Here is a 16,793-nt window from a genome sequence, read left to right as displayed (position 1 = left end):
TCCCATTAACATACATAAATATGTGAATATACATTTTATTTAGCTTTTAAAAATTGGCATATAAATAGAAAGTTTTTATAGGTTATGTATATAACTATGAAAATAAAAAGAATATATAATTACTCCAAAAGTATTGAAAAGGAGAAAGAACTTAAAAGAAAGAAAGAAAGAAAGAAAGAAAAAAAAAATATCATACCTCCCTTTCTCTCTCTCAATAATAAACCTGTTTACAAGACTAGAGATTCTTCATATCTCTTAGCAACTTCGGCCCAGTTGATTACATTCCAGATGGCTTTGAAATATTCAACCTTTCTGTTTTGGTATTGTAAGTAATAAGCATGCTCCCAAGCATCAATAGCTAGCAATGGTTTCAAATTACCAGTGACAGTATCTTGGTTATAAGTAGAAATCAATTCTAAGCTTTTTGAATCCTTGTTATAACATAAAAAGGCCCAGCCAACACCTTGAACACCAGCCAATTTGGCATTAATCAAACTTTGCAAATTTTCCAAAGAACCAAATTGCTCTGTAACTTTTTTACCCAATGGAGATTGTGCAGAAAATTCACCACCACCTTGAGATTGTGGAGCTAGGTTAGCCCAAAACAAACAATGGTTGATGTATCCACCGCTGTGAAACTTAATTTGTTGTTGAACAGCGTGTAATTGTTGAGCAATTTTCACAGGGTCGGTGTCTAATTTAGAATATAATTCTTCAAATTTTTCAGTATTAGTATTTAAACCATTAACATAAGTTTGGTGGTGCTTAGTGTAATGTATTTTGTTAATTTGACCTGAAATGAATGGTTCTAAAGCACCAAAGTCCCATTTCAATTCTGGTAAGGTGACTTTAGTTCTCTTGAAAGTAGTAGTAGCGGCGATAGCTCTAGATTGTTTGGATAAAACGGATTTGAACATTTTAGACAAATATTTTCGGTCGATTGTTTGCTGGTTTTCTTTTTTTTTTCTTAATTTTTTTTTTCAATTCTGAGCAGTTGTGTACCATGAAAGAGGGGAGAGAAAAGGAGAAAGGAAAAAAAAAAGAAAAAGAAAAAGGAAAGCTGTTATTGTTATATATAAGTTTGGATTTAACAAATAGAAGAAAAACATGAAAAGTGAAAAATAAAACCAAAGGAATTTAAGCTCCTTTTTTTTTTTGTTTTTGTTTTTTTTGTTTCCTTTGTTTTCTTTTGTCTATTTTTGCCCCTTTTTTTTTTTTTTGGAGGAGGAGGGGGGGATGTCTGGGTTTTTAATATAATTACAAAACACCCACACACCCAGCGCAGCGTGTGACTCTTATTTTTTATCTCATCCTCGCACTTGCCGGACGGACGGGAAGCAAAGACGGCCCAGCGTGGAATATCCAAAATGTCACTTTTTTTTTTTTTCTTTTCTTTTCCTTTGTCCCTTTTCATAATCTTTTATGCCTGTGGGGTACGGATGTTTCTGCATTCTCTTTTTTTTTTTATATGTTTTTTTTTTTCATTTTCTTTTTTTCACTTTTTTTTTTTAACTTTTTAACTTTTTAATCCTTGCCGTTATGTTTATTATATAAACGAGAATTATCCCACTTGACAGTCTGAATTCCAACGCAGTACCGTTTATCTTTACACCTAATTTATCTTACTTCTTCTTTCTCTTTTCATTAAACTTTTACTTCTTTTCTAAAAAAATAAGTCCCTATATATAATATAAATAGTTATCTCATCCATATACAAATATATATTTATAAGTGTAACCGATATAGATATATATATATATATATATATATATATATATATAACCATACAAATTAACTACAAATCTTCTATTATATTCATAACGAAAACCCAATAAACAACTAAATAATTAACTGCAATATAATGTCTACATTTGTTGATGACATTGAATTTAAGAAAAATCCAGATCCCAAAATCAATGAAAAGGAAAAACATATAGTCATTGTGGGTGCAGGTATTATTGGTGTGTGCACTGCCTATTATTTAACCAGACACCCAAGTTTTGATTCCAAGAAACACCACATTACTATTCTGGAAAGTAAAAGAGTAGCTGGTGGTGCTAGTGGTAAAGCTGGTGGTTTACTAGCCACCTGGGCTTTTCCGCAACAAATTGTTCCATATTCCTTCCAATTGCACCAAGAGCTAAGTGATGAATACAACGGTGAAACTAACTGGGACTACAGAAGATTAACCACCGTTTCATTAGAAGCTGATGTACAGGAAGATAATGGTTCTTCTGAAAGTAGAACTAACAGCGAAAAAGAAGAGGAGGGAAAATATAGTTTGAGTGTTCCCCCTCCTTCTAAAAAAAAGAGACATGATAGTAACAATGACAACTCATCGATCACTTCTTCTGGCTCTAATACTTCTAGCAGTACTAGTTCCTATTCAGATCCAGACTCTAGTAGCTTTAGTGACAGCTTATCATTTATAGAGGAAGATGACAATAGAATGAATAGGCAAATTACAGAAAATCTTCGTCAAGACATATCACCACCTCAACAGAAACAGCAGCAACAGCAACAGCAAAATAATGAAGGTAACAATGGTACTTCCAGTAGTGGTATGACTAACAGTAATCCCTTGCCAGATGATTTGACTTGGATTAAAAAAAATTTAATAAAAGATTGGTCTAGCTTGGGTGGTACCGACTCTACTGCTCAAGTTCATCCCTATAAATTCACACATTTTCTACTAAAACAAGCTATGGAGACAGGTAGCGTGGATTTAATCTTGGGTAAGGTCCAAAAAATATTATTTGATTCTGACTCCGGTGTGGCCAAGGGTTGTACTTATATACCGACCGATGATGATGACGATAATGATGATGATGATGGAGCTAATGTATCACCACGTACCGAGATAGACATATCTGCCACCCACATCATATTGTGCATGGGTCCATGGACTTCCAAACTATTACCCGATTGTCCTATCTCCGGATTAAGAGCACATTCTATCACAATAAAGCCAAGCACGGGTACTGTTTCTCCATACGCTATATTCACTGAACTACAAACCGGCCCTAATCAATTTTTCTCTCCTGAGATGTATGCTAGAAAGGATGAAGTCTATGTTTGTGGTGAGGGGGATACACTGGTATCTTTGCCTGAGTCATCTGATGATGTAGAGGTAGTCAAATCTAAATGTGATGAATTATATTATTATGTAAGCAAATTGTCCCCTCATTTGAGTGATGGTCATATTTTGAAAAGACAAGCTTGTTATTTACCTGTTTTAAATGTTCCAACCAGTAGTGGTCCATTAATAGGTGAAACTAACGTTGGTCAATTGTATGTTGGTTCAGGGCACTCATGTTGGGGTATTAATAATGCGCCTGCCACAGGTAAAGTTTTAGCTGAATTGTTGTACGATGGTGTAGCTTCTTGTTGCGATATTAGTGCTTTAGATCCAAGTTTGTATTTTGATGCAAGTGTATTTGATTAATTGGACTGAAAGAAAAAGAAAAAAAAAAAGAAAAAAAGAAAAAATTAGTTATATAATCATTATTATTATGTATTAATTGGATTAACTTAGTATCTTTCTCATTATTTATTATTATATAAAGTTTAAAATCTATTAAAAAAACCTTCCAAGTTTATACATATATATATATATAATATATTTTATTAATCTCACGTCGATGATATGATATTATGATATGGATGTCTATGCAACGGTGCTGGAGTTGTATTGGTACTAGCAACGCTGTTATTTGGGGTATTGTTATTGTTGCTAGTAACAACAGCAGTAGCACGGACTTTTGTTGGCACGCTATTGGCAACATTTGGCATAACAGAATCACTGTTTGAACTTTTTTCACTTGGCCTAATCAAGCTCCCAGTATTAACATTGCTACTAGTGTTGTCACTACTTTTTTGGTTCAATTCTCTGATCCTTTGCATACACTTGATCCAATCAACTTCGATTAAACTTATTATCCAAATCATATATTTATTCTTTTCCAAAATTAATACATTTATATTATCGTCATCACCTTGGTAATTGTATACAGATAGATCATCATCTAAAACATTTCCCATTATCTTTTTTGTGTTACCATTGTTAGTATTATCATTGTTAAACTGTTTCGGATCATTCGAACAGTATTCCAATGAAATACTACCATTTTTATAAATACTCAATATCATTCTACGCGATCTATCAATTATCTGATTCCCATTTTTGTTAATGAAATCCAATAGTATTTCTCCACCCTTGTTATAATCCATTAATTTCATTGAATAACCATCAAAATCTATTTTGTTATCATTATTATTCACATATTCTTTTTTTGCCGGTATTTCAACTACATTGATTATTCCTCTTTTAGCAATTTGCAAAGGCGAATCACCGGCACCAGTATTTGTTGGCGATGCTGTTTTCTGGGCAATTTTTGTTGAATTCGGTAATTTTATTCTTAATGGGGAATGGACCACTGTATTGTAAGTGTTGGGTGAGCTCATCAATTTATTACTACCAGTGTTATTGTTTACAATGACAGGAGTTGTGTTTGATGTTCCGTTATTATCAAATGTAAATGGTGTCCCCAACCCGACATTTGTGTTACTGTTGTTAACGCTGTTACCCGCGTATAAGGACATCGGTTTTGGAATCGCCTGTGCTTGTATAATCGGTTTCGTAGATACCTTCGTCAACATTTCCATTGCTATATTGCTGTTTGTATTGTTTATATTCATCGTAGCTAGCGCAGCTGATTTAGCAATATGTTGATTCATATCAAATATATTATTATCCGCTAAATTAGTTTTTGTGGGACTTGTATGGTTACTACCAACACCATTGTGACCATTATTGTCCTTCGGCACTATCCCCAATTGTCTTCTCCATTCTACCACACTACTTGTAGTATTTGATATTTTAACAGGTTTCTTTCTTTTTATGGGTAAATTCTTGATATTAGAATTGACACTATTGCCCATATATATTTGTTTTTGATTTTCCCATATCCCCTTCCATATCTTCCTTTTGTCATTCCAATTCACATCTTCAAACCACTTGTGTTGCTTTATCTGTGATATAGTCAATCTCTTTTGTGAATCTATCACTAGTATTTTGGATATTAAGTCCTTGATTATAACAGGTACGGGTTTCACATACGCATATTTTAATTTTACAATCAGTTCAAAAGTAGCTAACTCATTTACACCTCTGAAAGGAGGCACTCCCTGTTGGAATTGATATAGTATACAGCCTAGAGCCCAAATATCTGCGGGATATGAACATTTATTATAAAGTAAAAGCTCTGGTGATACGTATTCTGAAGTACCAACAAATGAGGTGGCATATTCCCTATCATTAATGTTAGCAGCCGCACCAAAATCAGTTATTAACAATTTCCCAGTCTTCCCTATAAGTATATTTTCCGGTTTTAAATCTCTATGTATTACCTTATTTGAATGTAAAAAATCTAAAGCATCAACCAACTGACAGGTAAAATGCTTACTCATTGACTCATTAAAAGTTCCATATTTGTAAATCAATGAGAACAGTTCGCCCCCTGGGATATAATCTAAAACAAAATAGAGATTTTCCTCATCATGGAAAGTATAATGTAAATTGACTATACCTGGATGTTTTTGTATTGAAATTAACATATTTAAAGTATCTTTCTCACTGGCCACATATTTAACTTTGCGTTCCTGTATTATATGCTTTTTAGAACAAACTTTAATAGCATAGAGTTTAGTGTCTGAATAATAGTACTTCATTTGCTGCTGCTGTGCTTTTGTCGTTCTTTTCAGTTTCGCCTTATAGACTGTGGAATAGGAGCCTTGTCCCAATTTTTCTAAAAATATAAAATCTCTTGGGGAAAATTTCTTTATTATAGTTGGATTGGTAAGGGTATTAGAAGTGTACGACGAGGATGGTGAGTGCATGGGTGTCATTTTGTTATGAGGATTTATATAATCACCATTCATCTTGAAAATATTTAACAAGAAGGTGTTTGATGGTTTTATTTTGATGGTTTTTTTATTTTGGAAAAAAAAAAAAAAAAAAAAATTATTATTATTACTATTATTATTAATATATTGTTATTAATCGATATTAATAAAAGAGTATTAAAAAGTGTTAGTATTATTAATTTTTACTTATTTTTTTTTTTTTTTTTTTTCTTGCTAAATTTGTTTTTTTTTTTTTTTTTTTTAATATACAGCCAAAAATTCGTCTCGTCTGGCCCCCCTTGATCTTGTAAATAAAATGGTGATTATGCTAGAACACTTTTTATATTTTATTTTTATTAATTTTTTTTTTTCCCGTTAAATGAATGACTAAGCAGACAAGAAAGAAAAAAAAACGTATCTTCCAGAGTATTAAACGCAGTCTAATTCGTCAGATCATACTATCAATCAAAAATGATCTTTCTTTATATCCAAAGACGCGTCCAACTTCCCCGCCCCCCTTTGTAAAAATAATACTAATGACGTAAATCGGTTAAATCTTTCCCTGTTGAGCTTTTCCGACAAAAGCAAAATATATTCTAAGCCTTTGCGATCTGAATCATTCGATCCATTCAAATGTTCAATCTATGGTTTAAAATTCTCATATGTCCCATTGAACAATATGCCCTCGAGTAATATGCCCTCGAGTAATATGCCCTCGAGTAATATGCCCTCGAGTAATATAAACAAAAAAAAAAAAGTCTTTTTCAACAACCATATGCAATACACTTATTAAATCAAACTATTCATGTAACCACGAATAGAAGTGCTATTAAGCCTTGGTAAACAGAACTACGCTATCTATTGTTATTTGCCATATACGTAGTAAACATAGTAAAGGTTAATTTTCTGAAAAACTTTAATACCCAAAAAAATAATTATATATATATATAAAGATTTTCCACTCGATATGTATCATCTATACGAATAATAAAGAATCGATTTACCATATTTCTATAAATATTAAGAGCTGGTAACAGATATTTATGGTAAGAAAAAAAAATAAATAAATAAATAAATGTTCGAAAATATAAAAATTACACCATGCAATGTAATTCAAAGTAATTTATCTCTCTTGTATCAGTATTAGCAGTGCCTTAGTCATAAAAACTTAAACTAAAGTTAAGCTGCTGTAAGGATATAAAAAAGCAAAAATGAGAATAAATAATATCCAATTTTAAAAATGTACATTTTCTTACGCTATAAATGCCACAATTAATAAGATAATTAATACAACTATCAATAAGACTATACAAATATCATTATATTTTTCCTTATTCTTTTCGTACACCCATTCCAACTGCCTCCGTCCTCTGTTTAGTTTGCCCATTACTGTATCTACATTTTGGTCTAAATCATTTAACAAATAACTTTGATCTTCTAACTCCTGGCCCATGGTGTTTGCCTGCAGACGTAAATTCTGCATGGTTTTATGTATATTTTCTAAGTGTGTATCTTGCTCCTTTAGCATTTCTTGTTGCATCATTTGGAAGTGTGATTCAGAGTTGTTTTTATCATCAGTGGCATCATAATTATTCTCATATTCTGGAATATTATCATCTATTCTATTAGAATGGGAAGAATTACCAAATAGTTGTTGTTTTTGATTATCAAGATCCTGAGTATAATTATTTTCCGTATTTTTGGCAGTATTTGTATAATCTGTTTGTGTTTGTATATGTTGTAAAGTATTTTTCAAATCATTAATTTTATTTTTCCTTTTCAATATTTCGGTGTTAGTACTATAGATACCACTAGATTCTAACACATGCACACTATTTTCCAAATCTTGAATTGTTTCATTAATATCTTCGAGTGATTCGGAATCTAACAACTGACGATTAGCAATTATATCATTTAGTTGTTCTTGTAAATCCTTTAAAACTTGGTAGAATGGGTCCTCCTCATTATTCAATGCATTATTGTAAGGATCAGACATTGCTGTAAATTATTTGTTAAAAGTATATTTTTTTTCTTATAGATTGTCCTTTCTAGTTGTTGTTGTTGTTGTTTTTTTTATTATGTAGTTTGTTTTAAAATGTAAAAAGATAAATTGTTAAATTATAACTTTAGCTTAAGAAAATAAATTAAAAAATAAATTAAAAAAAAAAAAAAAAAAAAAAAAATAGAGAAAAAAAATATATATATATATAAAAGCAGCAGAAGGGAGAAATATAGTAATAAATTTGCTATCTTGAAAGAAAAATATAACCAAACTTCCAGATCCATTTCGCCAAATAAATAAATAAATTTATAAATAAAAATTACATGGTACAGAATAACTTGTACAAAGAATGACAGAAAACTTGATTACTGGATCTAACACAGAATCAGAAAATAATAGTGCGAATGAAGAAACAAGCAAGGCAAAAGAGTTAAAAGTAGTAATAAAAGAAGAAGTGGTGGTGGAGGAGAAAAACACCACATCGAATACAGTTACTGTTGATTCTGTAAATTCACATAATAATAATGGTAACACTCACAATACGAATAGTAGCACAGCCCTCAATGATGACACCTATGCCGTAGATATTACACAAACAGTTGGTGGCTCAAATGTACGGAGATACTTAAATGAAACCATCACTCCTACTTTATTAAAAGGCGTTAGATTAGTAGCTCAACAGCAGCCAAGCGACCCCTTAAGATTTCTAGGCGAATATTTAATAAACGAGTCTGAAATCATTGGGAAGAAGTGAAGTACAATAACACATATATCATAAAATTTAAAGGCAAATATCGCTGCTAATCTCTTTCATCTCTTCTTTTTTTTTTTTTTTTTTTTTTTCTTTTTTCTTTTTTCGAATTTTCATCTTATCTTCCATACATTTATGTTTATCTGTATATAAATATGTACATGAATATATATACTAGTCGTATAGATATGATTATTTCAAAATTTCTCTTCGCGTAACAAGCTAGTATCATCGGTATACTTTAACAATTTAACACCATAGCCACACACTATACTCAAGAATCCTATTCTCCACCCCCTCCATAAGTCAATTATACTATTGTTTTTAAAATTAATACAATTCAATATTCCTAGATACGGTACTGGTTTAATAATCAAATCGTGTTTGGGCTGCGAGATATAAAATGGACTCCTATTTTCATTGCATAGATAGGAAACCTGGCATCTTCTATAAATACACTCTAATGGCAATTTAATAAACAATTCGCAAACTTTAACTAAAAATCTGCCTGTGCTGTAAATTAAGGTATTCCCAAACTGATCCAGATTGAAAGCATAATATAGAAACACATTAATTAGCTTTTTATTGAAAAACATACAAATAACACTGTTGGTCACATTTAAAAGCATCATGTCTAGTGGAACAGTTTGGAAATGGGTTTTCCAAGACCATTTTTTTAACCATTGTCTTAAACTGCGATCGCCAGAACTTAATCTACATATTATTAATCTTGTCCTTATTAAATCCAACGGTAATAAGATAATACCTGTCATGATACTAGCTGCCAAAGATAATATGATAGATTTCTGAATGTTGTTGGAATGAATTATATCGACAAAATAAGGATCTGGTATGCTTAAAAACGGAGAGAAAAATCCAGTAAACCACGCATCTAAAGTGGAGGCCAAGAAATTCAAAACAAAGCTAGTGTGGTTGGCTCTCCATAGTCCTCTTAGTCCTTCCAATTCCACTATGGCATTTAATATATCCGTCGTATTTACAACTTTTGGTTTCAGGGTCTTGTCGTTGTTAAAATCTACTTCAAATTCATCATTTTTAACAACACTTAGCACACGCATATTTCTATTTTCTTTTGTGGACAAGGCATTGTTGTTGTTTTCATCTAAAAGTAATTTCTTATTGCCGTTTTCTGCATCCCTGATAGTTGCGCTACTGGGTGTTAAAAAGTATTCAACATCCTCCTCTTCGTAGTCTTCAGCATCCACTTCATTGTATTTATCCTGTCCACTGTATAAAACTTCATCGTGATCCATTTTTTTCCTAAGCATTAAATCATCATTATCACCATTTTTATTAGATAGAATAGCATCAAATTCACCGACTTGCATTAATAGTCTAGATACATCAAAAGGTTGTTGTATTAAATGACGGAAATATTGTCTAATAAATTTATTCAAAATTTGTCTGGATAGTCTTTCCCATGTCCTGAAGTTTAAAAGATCAGCAAGCTCTAAATCATGCAAAGACTTGTTGTTGCTAGCATTACTAGTAGAACGATCTTCTAAGTTACCTGGTATTCCTGTAAATAAAGAATACGTGGAAGAGTTGCCACCTCCTATTAGGCTGCTACTGCCGCTCTTGGTTTCATTTTGTTTCAATTTCTGTACAATTTTTAATTTTGAAGCCAATGTATGTCCGCGAGGATCCGTGACACCCTCTTTTGGTTTGAAAACAGCCACGTATCCTGCATTAAATGTCTCTGGGTTGTAATATGGTCTTGAAGTTTGTTGTTGAATATCAAAATCAGAAAAAGGTGGTGTGGGGTTATTCATTGCTTTGTGTATCTAACGTTTTTTTTCTTTTTTTTTTTTCCTTTAAAGGATGTAATATTTGGCTTATTTGTTCAGTTTTTCTATTTTTTTTTTTATTTTATTTTTTTAGGAAATTATAACAAAAAAAAAAAAAAAAAATACTATAATTGGTAAGCAAAAAGCGTTCCATTCACACACAAAAATCATCCATGATTAAAAAATTATTGCTAAAACAAATTTTATTATTACAAGAAAAAAAAAAAAAAAAAAAAAAAAAAAAAGGGAAGTAAAAATTAGTAGCCCTCACAATCTATTTAAATCTTACTAGCCCTTTATTAGGTTATTAAAGAAAGAGTTTTTATTTGTCAAAAATAATGACTTCTGTTGTGACATTTTATTTTTCAAAAAGAGCAAAACATCCGTACCTTTAAATATATATATATATATATATATTTTATAAAAAGAATAAAAAAAAAAATAAAAATAAAAATAAAAGAAAACGCTTAGTGATAACTATTAACAAGCTTTACCTTTAAGGTTAAAATACATTTATAGTTGATTAACCACTACAAAATGTAAAAATTGCTAAGGATAAAACAACGATAAGTATAGTAAACATTTATTAAATTACATTTGTAGCTTTTAACTCCCTTTACTTAGTTAAATTGCACATGGTTAGTAGTAATTTTCTCTTTGGTTTAATCCTTCTCGCTTTTTTTTTTTCTTCGCTCTATGTCGATTTGCCTAGCCATAGACTCATCGCCTTTACCATTCTGTTGCGTAAGTTTTTATTTCTCCCTCAAAAAAGAATATTTTCAAGTTTAAAAATAAAAAAAAAAACAAATTAAGTTAATATCTTATTCAGATTTTAGTAGTATGAATGAATTAGGTTGACTTTCATTGGCACTTTTATCTCCAGCGCTTTAATTACCACTGCCATTGAAAAGATCCGTTGTAAAAATTATCTCAAGGAAATCCATTTTTTTCTGCCTTTGTAAATTTTTTTTTTTTTCTTTTTTTTTTTCTAATTAATTTAATTTCTCTCAGGCTCACCTTGAAAGAATCTTTCACTCCATTAAAAAACTTTTTAACCAATATCTTTTTTTATTTTCTTTTCTTAGTTTTTTTTTTTTTTTTTTTTTTTTTTTCCTTTTTTCTCATACATCTTTCATATAAACGTACCCTTGACCTGTTATATATTAGTGTTACAGTTTTACACATTTTTGGTTTTGAATTGATAAACTGAAAACACCCCAAGAGATATATTCAACTAAAAAATGGCTAAATTCTTAAAAACTGGTAAAGTTGGTACGTATCAATTATTATATTTAATTCAGAGGGTTTATTTTTATCACAAAACCCATATAAAGAAGGGAAATTTAAGTTAAATTAGAAATCGAAAAAAAAAAAACATGTCACATATAATACAGGGCTTTTTCTAGAAAGGATTGTTACTGTCAGATTTAATAATGGAGACCTGAGTGGTGGCTTCCTACTATGTCGTGAAGGTATCTAAAAGTGATAAAGAGTGAGAGAATAAGTTTAAATAAAAAAAATGAAAAAAGATTAACCTGGATATTCAAAGTATATTTCGAAATTAGCAAGAAGAAAAGGTTCAGACAAGTGCATCTTGTAAAAACTACAATTTTTACAAACTTAAATTCACAATGGATCGTTTTGAGCGGTTACTATGTTATACCATTGGGTGTATGGTGAATTCATAATAGTTGAATGGCATTTTCAACTTTATTCACATTGAAAAATACAAAAGTTATATGGGACCAAAAAAAAGATTGCTTTCTACGATTCACAATAACAAGTTTTTTGCAAAATTCGATCGGATAGAGTGTGACCTTTTTGAAAAGCTATTTCAAAGATATCTAGGGATCATAAGTCTAATAGCCAAGTATTATCTTTTTTCCTTACTTCAGTATGGCAAATTTTTTTTCTTTATTTACAGAAATCTTTAGCTTCACGAATAGATATTCTAGTTAGGCCTATTTTTTACACTTAGGTGTATTTTTTTCTTTTTTATTTCATTTTAAAAACACTCGTGATTCGATGGTCTAATTTAACTAAATTCTCTTCTCAGGTATTATTTACAAAATAAATAAAGCTAATTTACTAACATTTTTTTTGTTTTTATTTTTATATTATTCTAAAATTTCCAATCATTGATACGTTCGGCTAAATTGAAAACGAATGAGGATGATATTGGTAAATACTTTAAATAATATATTGATGGTAAAACATGTTTAAAAACAGCTGTTGTTGTCCGCGGTCGTTACGCTGGTAAGAAAGTTGTCATCGTTAAACCACACGATGAAGGTTCTAAATCCCATCCATTTGGCCACGCTTTAGTTGCCGGTATTGAAAGATATCCATTAAAGGTTACCAAGAAGATGGGTGCTAAGAAGGTTGCTAAGAGAACCAAGATTAAGCCATTCGTCAAAGTTATCAACTATAACCATTTGTTGCCAACTCGTTACACCATGGATGTTGAAGCTTTCAAGACTGCTATCTCCACTGAAACTTTTGAAAACCCAACCCAAAGGGAAGAAGCTAAGAAAGTCATCAAAAAGGCTTTTGAAGAAAGACATCAAGCTGGTAAGAACCAATGGTTTTTCAGTAAATTGAACTTCTAATCTCATATAATAAATATAAATATACATATTTTTTATACTATAATATTATATAAATATTTTTTTTATTTTTATGTTGTTTATTTGGATAACATCTCTTTTTGATTATCAAACTTTTAATAGTCCTTGTACGTACATGCTATCTTTTGATTCTTTGATATAGACGGTCTAATATTTTTGTTATTACTGCTTAAAAGAAGGGAAGGGGGGGAGCTAAAAGTAATTACAATTAGATGTTATTATAAGCATAGCATCCGCTATGTATTGATACCAATTAGACTTGTCAAATGGGAACTCGTTCTTGTATATATGTATATATATATATATTTTTTTTTTTTCTCACTTAGCTTATTTAAAAAAAAAAAAAAAAAAAAAAAAAATACGCGTATTTCTAATTCGTACACCTTTATAAGTAAATCTCAATTAATTTGTTACTCCACTCACAAAGATTGTAACACTTAATTTATAGTAGTGATAGCACTCTAGATACTAATCTGCACACCTAGAAAATATGATGCTATATAGGTCATTTCATATAAATGCGCCCTTAAATAAAGTATTGCGATCACCCAAGTTTGATGTGAAAAATATAATATCTAACTTATCACTCTACACTGATTCAGTGAAAAAAAGAGCATTAGTCAATGGTCCTGAATTACTCAACAGCTTGCAAGAATTACCCAAATTGTATAATGACTGGAAGTTGCAAAATAATGAATTGTCCAAAATTCAGACAGAACGTAAAAAGTTGGAGTTGCAACTATACAAATTAAAGGGTATTAGTGAACAAGGATCAGACAAATTTTCACTAATATCAGCATTACAAGATTATAAACAAAAAACAAAATTAATTATCAGTAGGATTAATGATTTAAACTCTAGAATACATGGGACTTGCGAGGATTTGCCAAATCTGTTAGATGCTTCGGTTCCATTTGATGGTAAACCAAAAATCTATAAAATGATCAATCCGTTAGCAGCATATGTCCCTGATCAGACCAGGGATCATTTAGAAATCATGACCAAACACAAAAATTTAGTCGATTTTGCCAATGGTTCATTGGTTACTGGTACCAGTTTTTATTATCTGATTAATGAGGGTGCTGAGTTAGAATACGCTTTAATCCAGTATAGTTTGAGAAAGGCTAAAGCACATGGTTTCCAAATATGTATTCCTCCAAGTGTTGCAAGAATGGAAATCATAAATGCCTGTGGTTTCAGACCAAGAGATATGAACAACGAGCAACAAATTTATAAAATTGAAAAAAATAACACTGGCGATGACGCTGATGAACAATTAGGGTTGATTGCAACTGCGGAAATCACTTTGGCAGGATTAGGAATCAACAAAGTGTTTACAAACTTACCATTGAAAAAAGTAGGAGTTACTAGATCATATAGGGCAGAAGCAGGTGCCAGAGGTAAAGATACTAGAGGGTTGTATAGAGTTCATGAATTCAGTAAAGTTGAATTATTTTGTTGGTGCAAGCCGGAAGACTCTAGTAGAATTTTACAAGATTTAAGAGACTTACAAATAGAAATCATCACTGAACTTGGCTTAACTGCACAAGTATTAAACATGCCTACTAATGATCTAGGAGCCCCAGCTTATCAAAAATATGACATTGAAGTATGGATGCCGGGTAGAGGTACGTTTGGAGAAGTTACATCTACAAGTAATTGCAGAGATTTCCAAAGCAGAAGAATGAACAGTAAATATATTGATGAAAATGGTGGTCAACAGTATATTCATACCTTGAACGGTACGTGTATGGCTGTACCAAGAGTTATATTAGCCATTGTAGAAAATTTCTATAATAAGGAAACGAATACAATTTCCATTCCCAAAGTTTTGCAGCCTTTTATGAATAATAAGGAGTATATTTAGGTAATGCAAAAAGAATTTTGTCCAATTTTTTTTTCACCACCTTACAATCAAATATGATATTGGTATATAATCTTGTAAATATATGGCAAAGATGGATTTCAAAAGTGTAAAGCGATATAAAGCTGTTAAAATGGCTTATCATTTAGCTTATTTGGCTCATTCATTTGAAGAATTTAAACTTGTTTTGTTTGTATGGGCAAATTAGAAGAAAAAAAAAAAGAATTAAATAAATAAATAATAATTTGTCGGATAAAACAGTCGGTGCGAATTATATAAACTTGTAATTATTTTTTCCCTTTAATTCTCTTCAATATTTTTACCGATTAACAAATTCAGTTAACCATTTTTTTAATCTATGTTTTCAATCAAATAATTATTGCAATACCGTGTACACCAGCTATTAAATATTCTCTAATATAAAAATAAAATTAAAATTAAATCAATCATGTTGATTTTAACATTAGCTGATGCCCATATACCAGATAGAGCAATTGTATGTATTAACTAGGTTTCTTTCCGAAGATCAATCTTAGCTATACTAATTTCAATTTTTTTTTTTTTTTTTTTTTTGTATATTATTACTAACTTCTATTTTATGTTCACTTAATATGTATATACACATATACATACATAGATATATATATATATATATATTACACAGGATTTGCCTTTGCCATTTAAACAATTACTATCCGTATCTAAAAATAAAATATCAGAGATAGTGTTGGTTGGTAATTGTACCAAATCACAAGATTTCTTGAGTTTTTTAAAAAATAGAGTTTGCGATAACATTATTCCAATCAAGGGAGAATTTGATTATGACCAGTCTATACCAATGAATAATGTAATAACACGCGGTAATTTTAAAATAGGGTTATGCAGTGGTTATACAATTGTACCCAAAAATGATCCTTTGTGTTTGTTAACAATGGCACGTCAAATTGACACGGACATCATTGTTTGGGGAGGTACACATAATGTAGAAGCTTTTACGTTGGAAGATAAGTTTTTCATAAATCCTGGCAGCTGTACAGGTGCATTCAATTCTGATTGGGTTTGGGAAGAGGAACCTATTGATGATGATACTAATACCAACACTAACATTACTGTGCAGCAGAAGAGTGATGAAATAGAGAAAGATACAATAAAAGAGGAGGAAGAGGAAGTGAAAAATGAGAGTGTTACTGAAGAAGAAAGAAAGTCAGAAATAGAGGATAAATCGGGAAAGGATGAGGCATCAACAACAGAACAAGAAAACCAAAATCTAGAAAATACAAAAAAAGATACCCTTTCAAGTGACAGTGACCAAAAAGATGAAGATGAATTTGAAAATGGGTTGAGCAGTATGCCTAGTTTTTGTTTATTGGATATTCAGAACAACACATGCACCGTATATATCTATACACTTGTTGACAACGAGGTTAAAGTAGATAAAGTTAAGTATGAAAAGTCTTAAGTGTAGTTAATAGTATTTTAAGGTTACTCGGTCTATAAATGGTAAGTGTAATGTAAAAGGTAGATTTTAATATTTGTTGAATTCAGTCTTAAAAAGGGAAATGAATATATATATATATATATATATATAAAAAAAGCCCTAATTGGCTGGCCAATTTTACATAGTGCGGAATGATCAAAGTGAAGAAGAAAAAAAAAATATTTTTTGCTCAGTGTTATTATTTATTTTCGTGGTTATTAAATATAATATACATATTAATTTATTTTTGTTTTTTTTTTTTTGGATGGCTTTTTTTAATTCTCGTAAAAATTGGTGAAACTATTTAAACTCAACCATTTCAATCTATATTTTGTAATATCTATTTCCATTTAATTCTTA

General features: G+C 30.6%; 9 protein-coding genes across 9 annotated transcripts; 5 read left to right on the top strand and 4 right to left on the bottom strand.

The window, feature by feature from the left end:
• Positions 1 to 227: 227 nt before the first annotated feature.
• On the bottom strand, positions 228 to 917 carry SOD2 (superoxide dismutase SOD2; the record flags this gene model as incomplete). The annotated part of the gene is made up of 1 exon (XM_046079760.1): positions 228 to 917. The coding sequence occupies one exon, from the start codon at positions 915 to 917 to the stop codon at positions 228 to 230; it is 690 nt and encodes a 229-aa protein (XP_045933399.1).
• A 944-nt stretch (positions 918 to 1,861) lies between these two features.
• Positions 1,862 to 3,445, top strand: TDA3 (Tda3p; the record flags this gene model as incomplete). Its single annotated transcript, XM_046079759.1, has 1 exon — positions 1,862 to 3,445. One exon carries the CDS (start codon positions 1,862 to 1,864, stop codon positions 3,443 to 3,445), a length of 1,584 nt encoding a protein of 527 aa, XP_045933398.1.
• Positions 3,446 to 3,633: 188 nt separating this feature from the next.
• PKH3 (protein kinase PKH3) lies at positions 3,634 to 5,940 on the bottom strand (the record flags this gene model as incomplete). The annotated part of the gene is made up of 1 exon (XM_046079758.1): positions 3,634 to 5,940. One exon carries the CDS (start codon positions 5,938 to 5,940, stop codon positions 3,634 to 3,636), a length of 2,307 nt encoding a protein of 768 aa, XP_045933397.1.
• Positions 5,941 to 7,156: 1,216 nt separating this feature from the next.
• On the bottom strand, positions 7,157 to 7,900 carry TLG1 (Tlg1p; the record flags this gene model as incomplete). Its single annotated transcript, XM_046079757.1, has 1 exon — positions 7,157 to 7,900. The coding sequence occupies one exon, from the start codon at positions 7,898 to 7,900 to the stop codon at positions 7,157 to 7,159; it is 744 nt and encodes a 247-aa protein (XP_045933396.1).
• A 355-nt stretch (positions 7,901 to 8,255) lies between these two features.
• On the top strand, positions 8,256 to 8,660 carry SDC1 (Sdc1p; the record flags this gene model as incomplete). The annotated part of the gene is made up of 1 exon (XM_046079756.1): positions 8,256 to 8,660. The coding sequence occupies one exon, from the start codon at positions 8,256 to 8,258 to the stop codon at positions 8,658 to 8,660; it is 405 nt and encodes a 134-aa protein (XP_045933395.1).
• A 194-nt stretch (positions 8,661 to 8,854) lies between these two features.
• On the bottom strand, positions 8,855 to 10,450 carry UGO1 (mitofusin complex protein UGO1; the record flags this gene model as incomplete). The annotated part of the gene is made up of 1 exon (XM_046079755.1): positions 8,855 to 10,450. One exon carries the CDS (start codon positions 10,448 to 10,450, stop codon positions 8,855 to 8,857), a length of 1,596 nt encoding a protein of 531 aa, XP_045933394.1.
• A 1,646-nt stretch (positions 10,451 to 12,096) lies between these two features.
• RPL27A (60S ribosomal protein eL27) lies at positions 12,097 to 13,074 on the top strand (the record flags this gene model as incomplete). Its single annotated transcript, XM_046079754.1, has 2 exons — positions 12,097 to 12,136; positions 12,695 to 13,074. The coding sequence occupies 2 exons, from the start codon at positions 12,097 to 12,099 to the stop codon at positions 13,072 to 13,074; spliced, it is 420 nt and encodes a 139-aa protein (XP_045933393.1).
• Positions 13,075 to 13,582: 508 nt separating this feature from the next.
• DIA4 (putative serine--tRNA ligase DIA4) lies at positions 13,583 to 14,959 on the top strand (the record flags this gene model as incomplete). The annotated part of the gene is made up of 1 exon (XM_046079753.1): positions 13,583 to 14,959. One exon carries the CDS (start codon positions 13,583 to 13,585, stop codon positions 14,957 to 14,959), a length of 1,377 nt encoding a protein of 458 aa, XP_045933392.1.
• A 445-nt stretch (positions 14,960 to 15,404) lies between these two features.
• On the top strand, positions 15,405 to 16,415 carry VPS29 (retromer subunit VPS29; the record flags this gene model as incomplete). The annotated part of the gene is made up of 2 exons (XM_046079752.1): positions 15,405 to 15,452; positions 15,678 to 16,415. The coding sequence occupies 2 exons, from the start codon at positions 15,405 to 15,407 to the stop codon at positions 16,413 to 16,415; spliced, it is 786 nt and encodes a 261-aa protein (XP_045933391.1).
• Between the last annotated feature and the right edge of the window lie 378 nt (positions 16,416 to 16,793).

This window comes from Saccharomycodes ludwigii, chromosome VI, assembly GCF_020623625.1.
Source record: "Saccharomycodes ludwigii strain NBRC 1722 chromosome VI, whole genome shotgun sequence".
Taxonomy (NCBI): domain Eukaryota; kingdom Fungi; phylum Ascomycota; class Saccharomycetes; order Saccharomycodales; family Saccharomycodaceae; genus Saccharomycodes; species Saccharomycodes ludwigii.
Note: the sequence above shows the minus strand (reverse complement) of the source record. Positions and strands in the feature narration are given on the sequence as shown.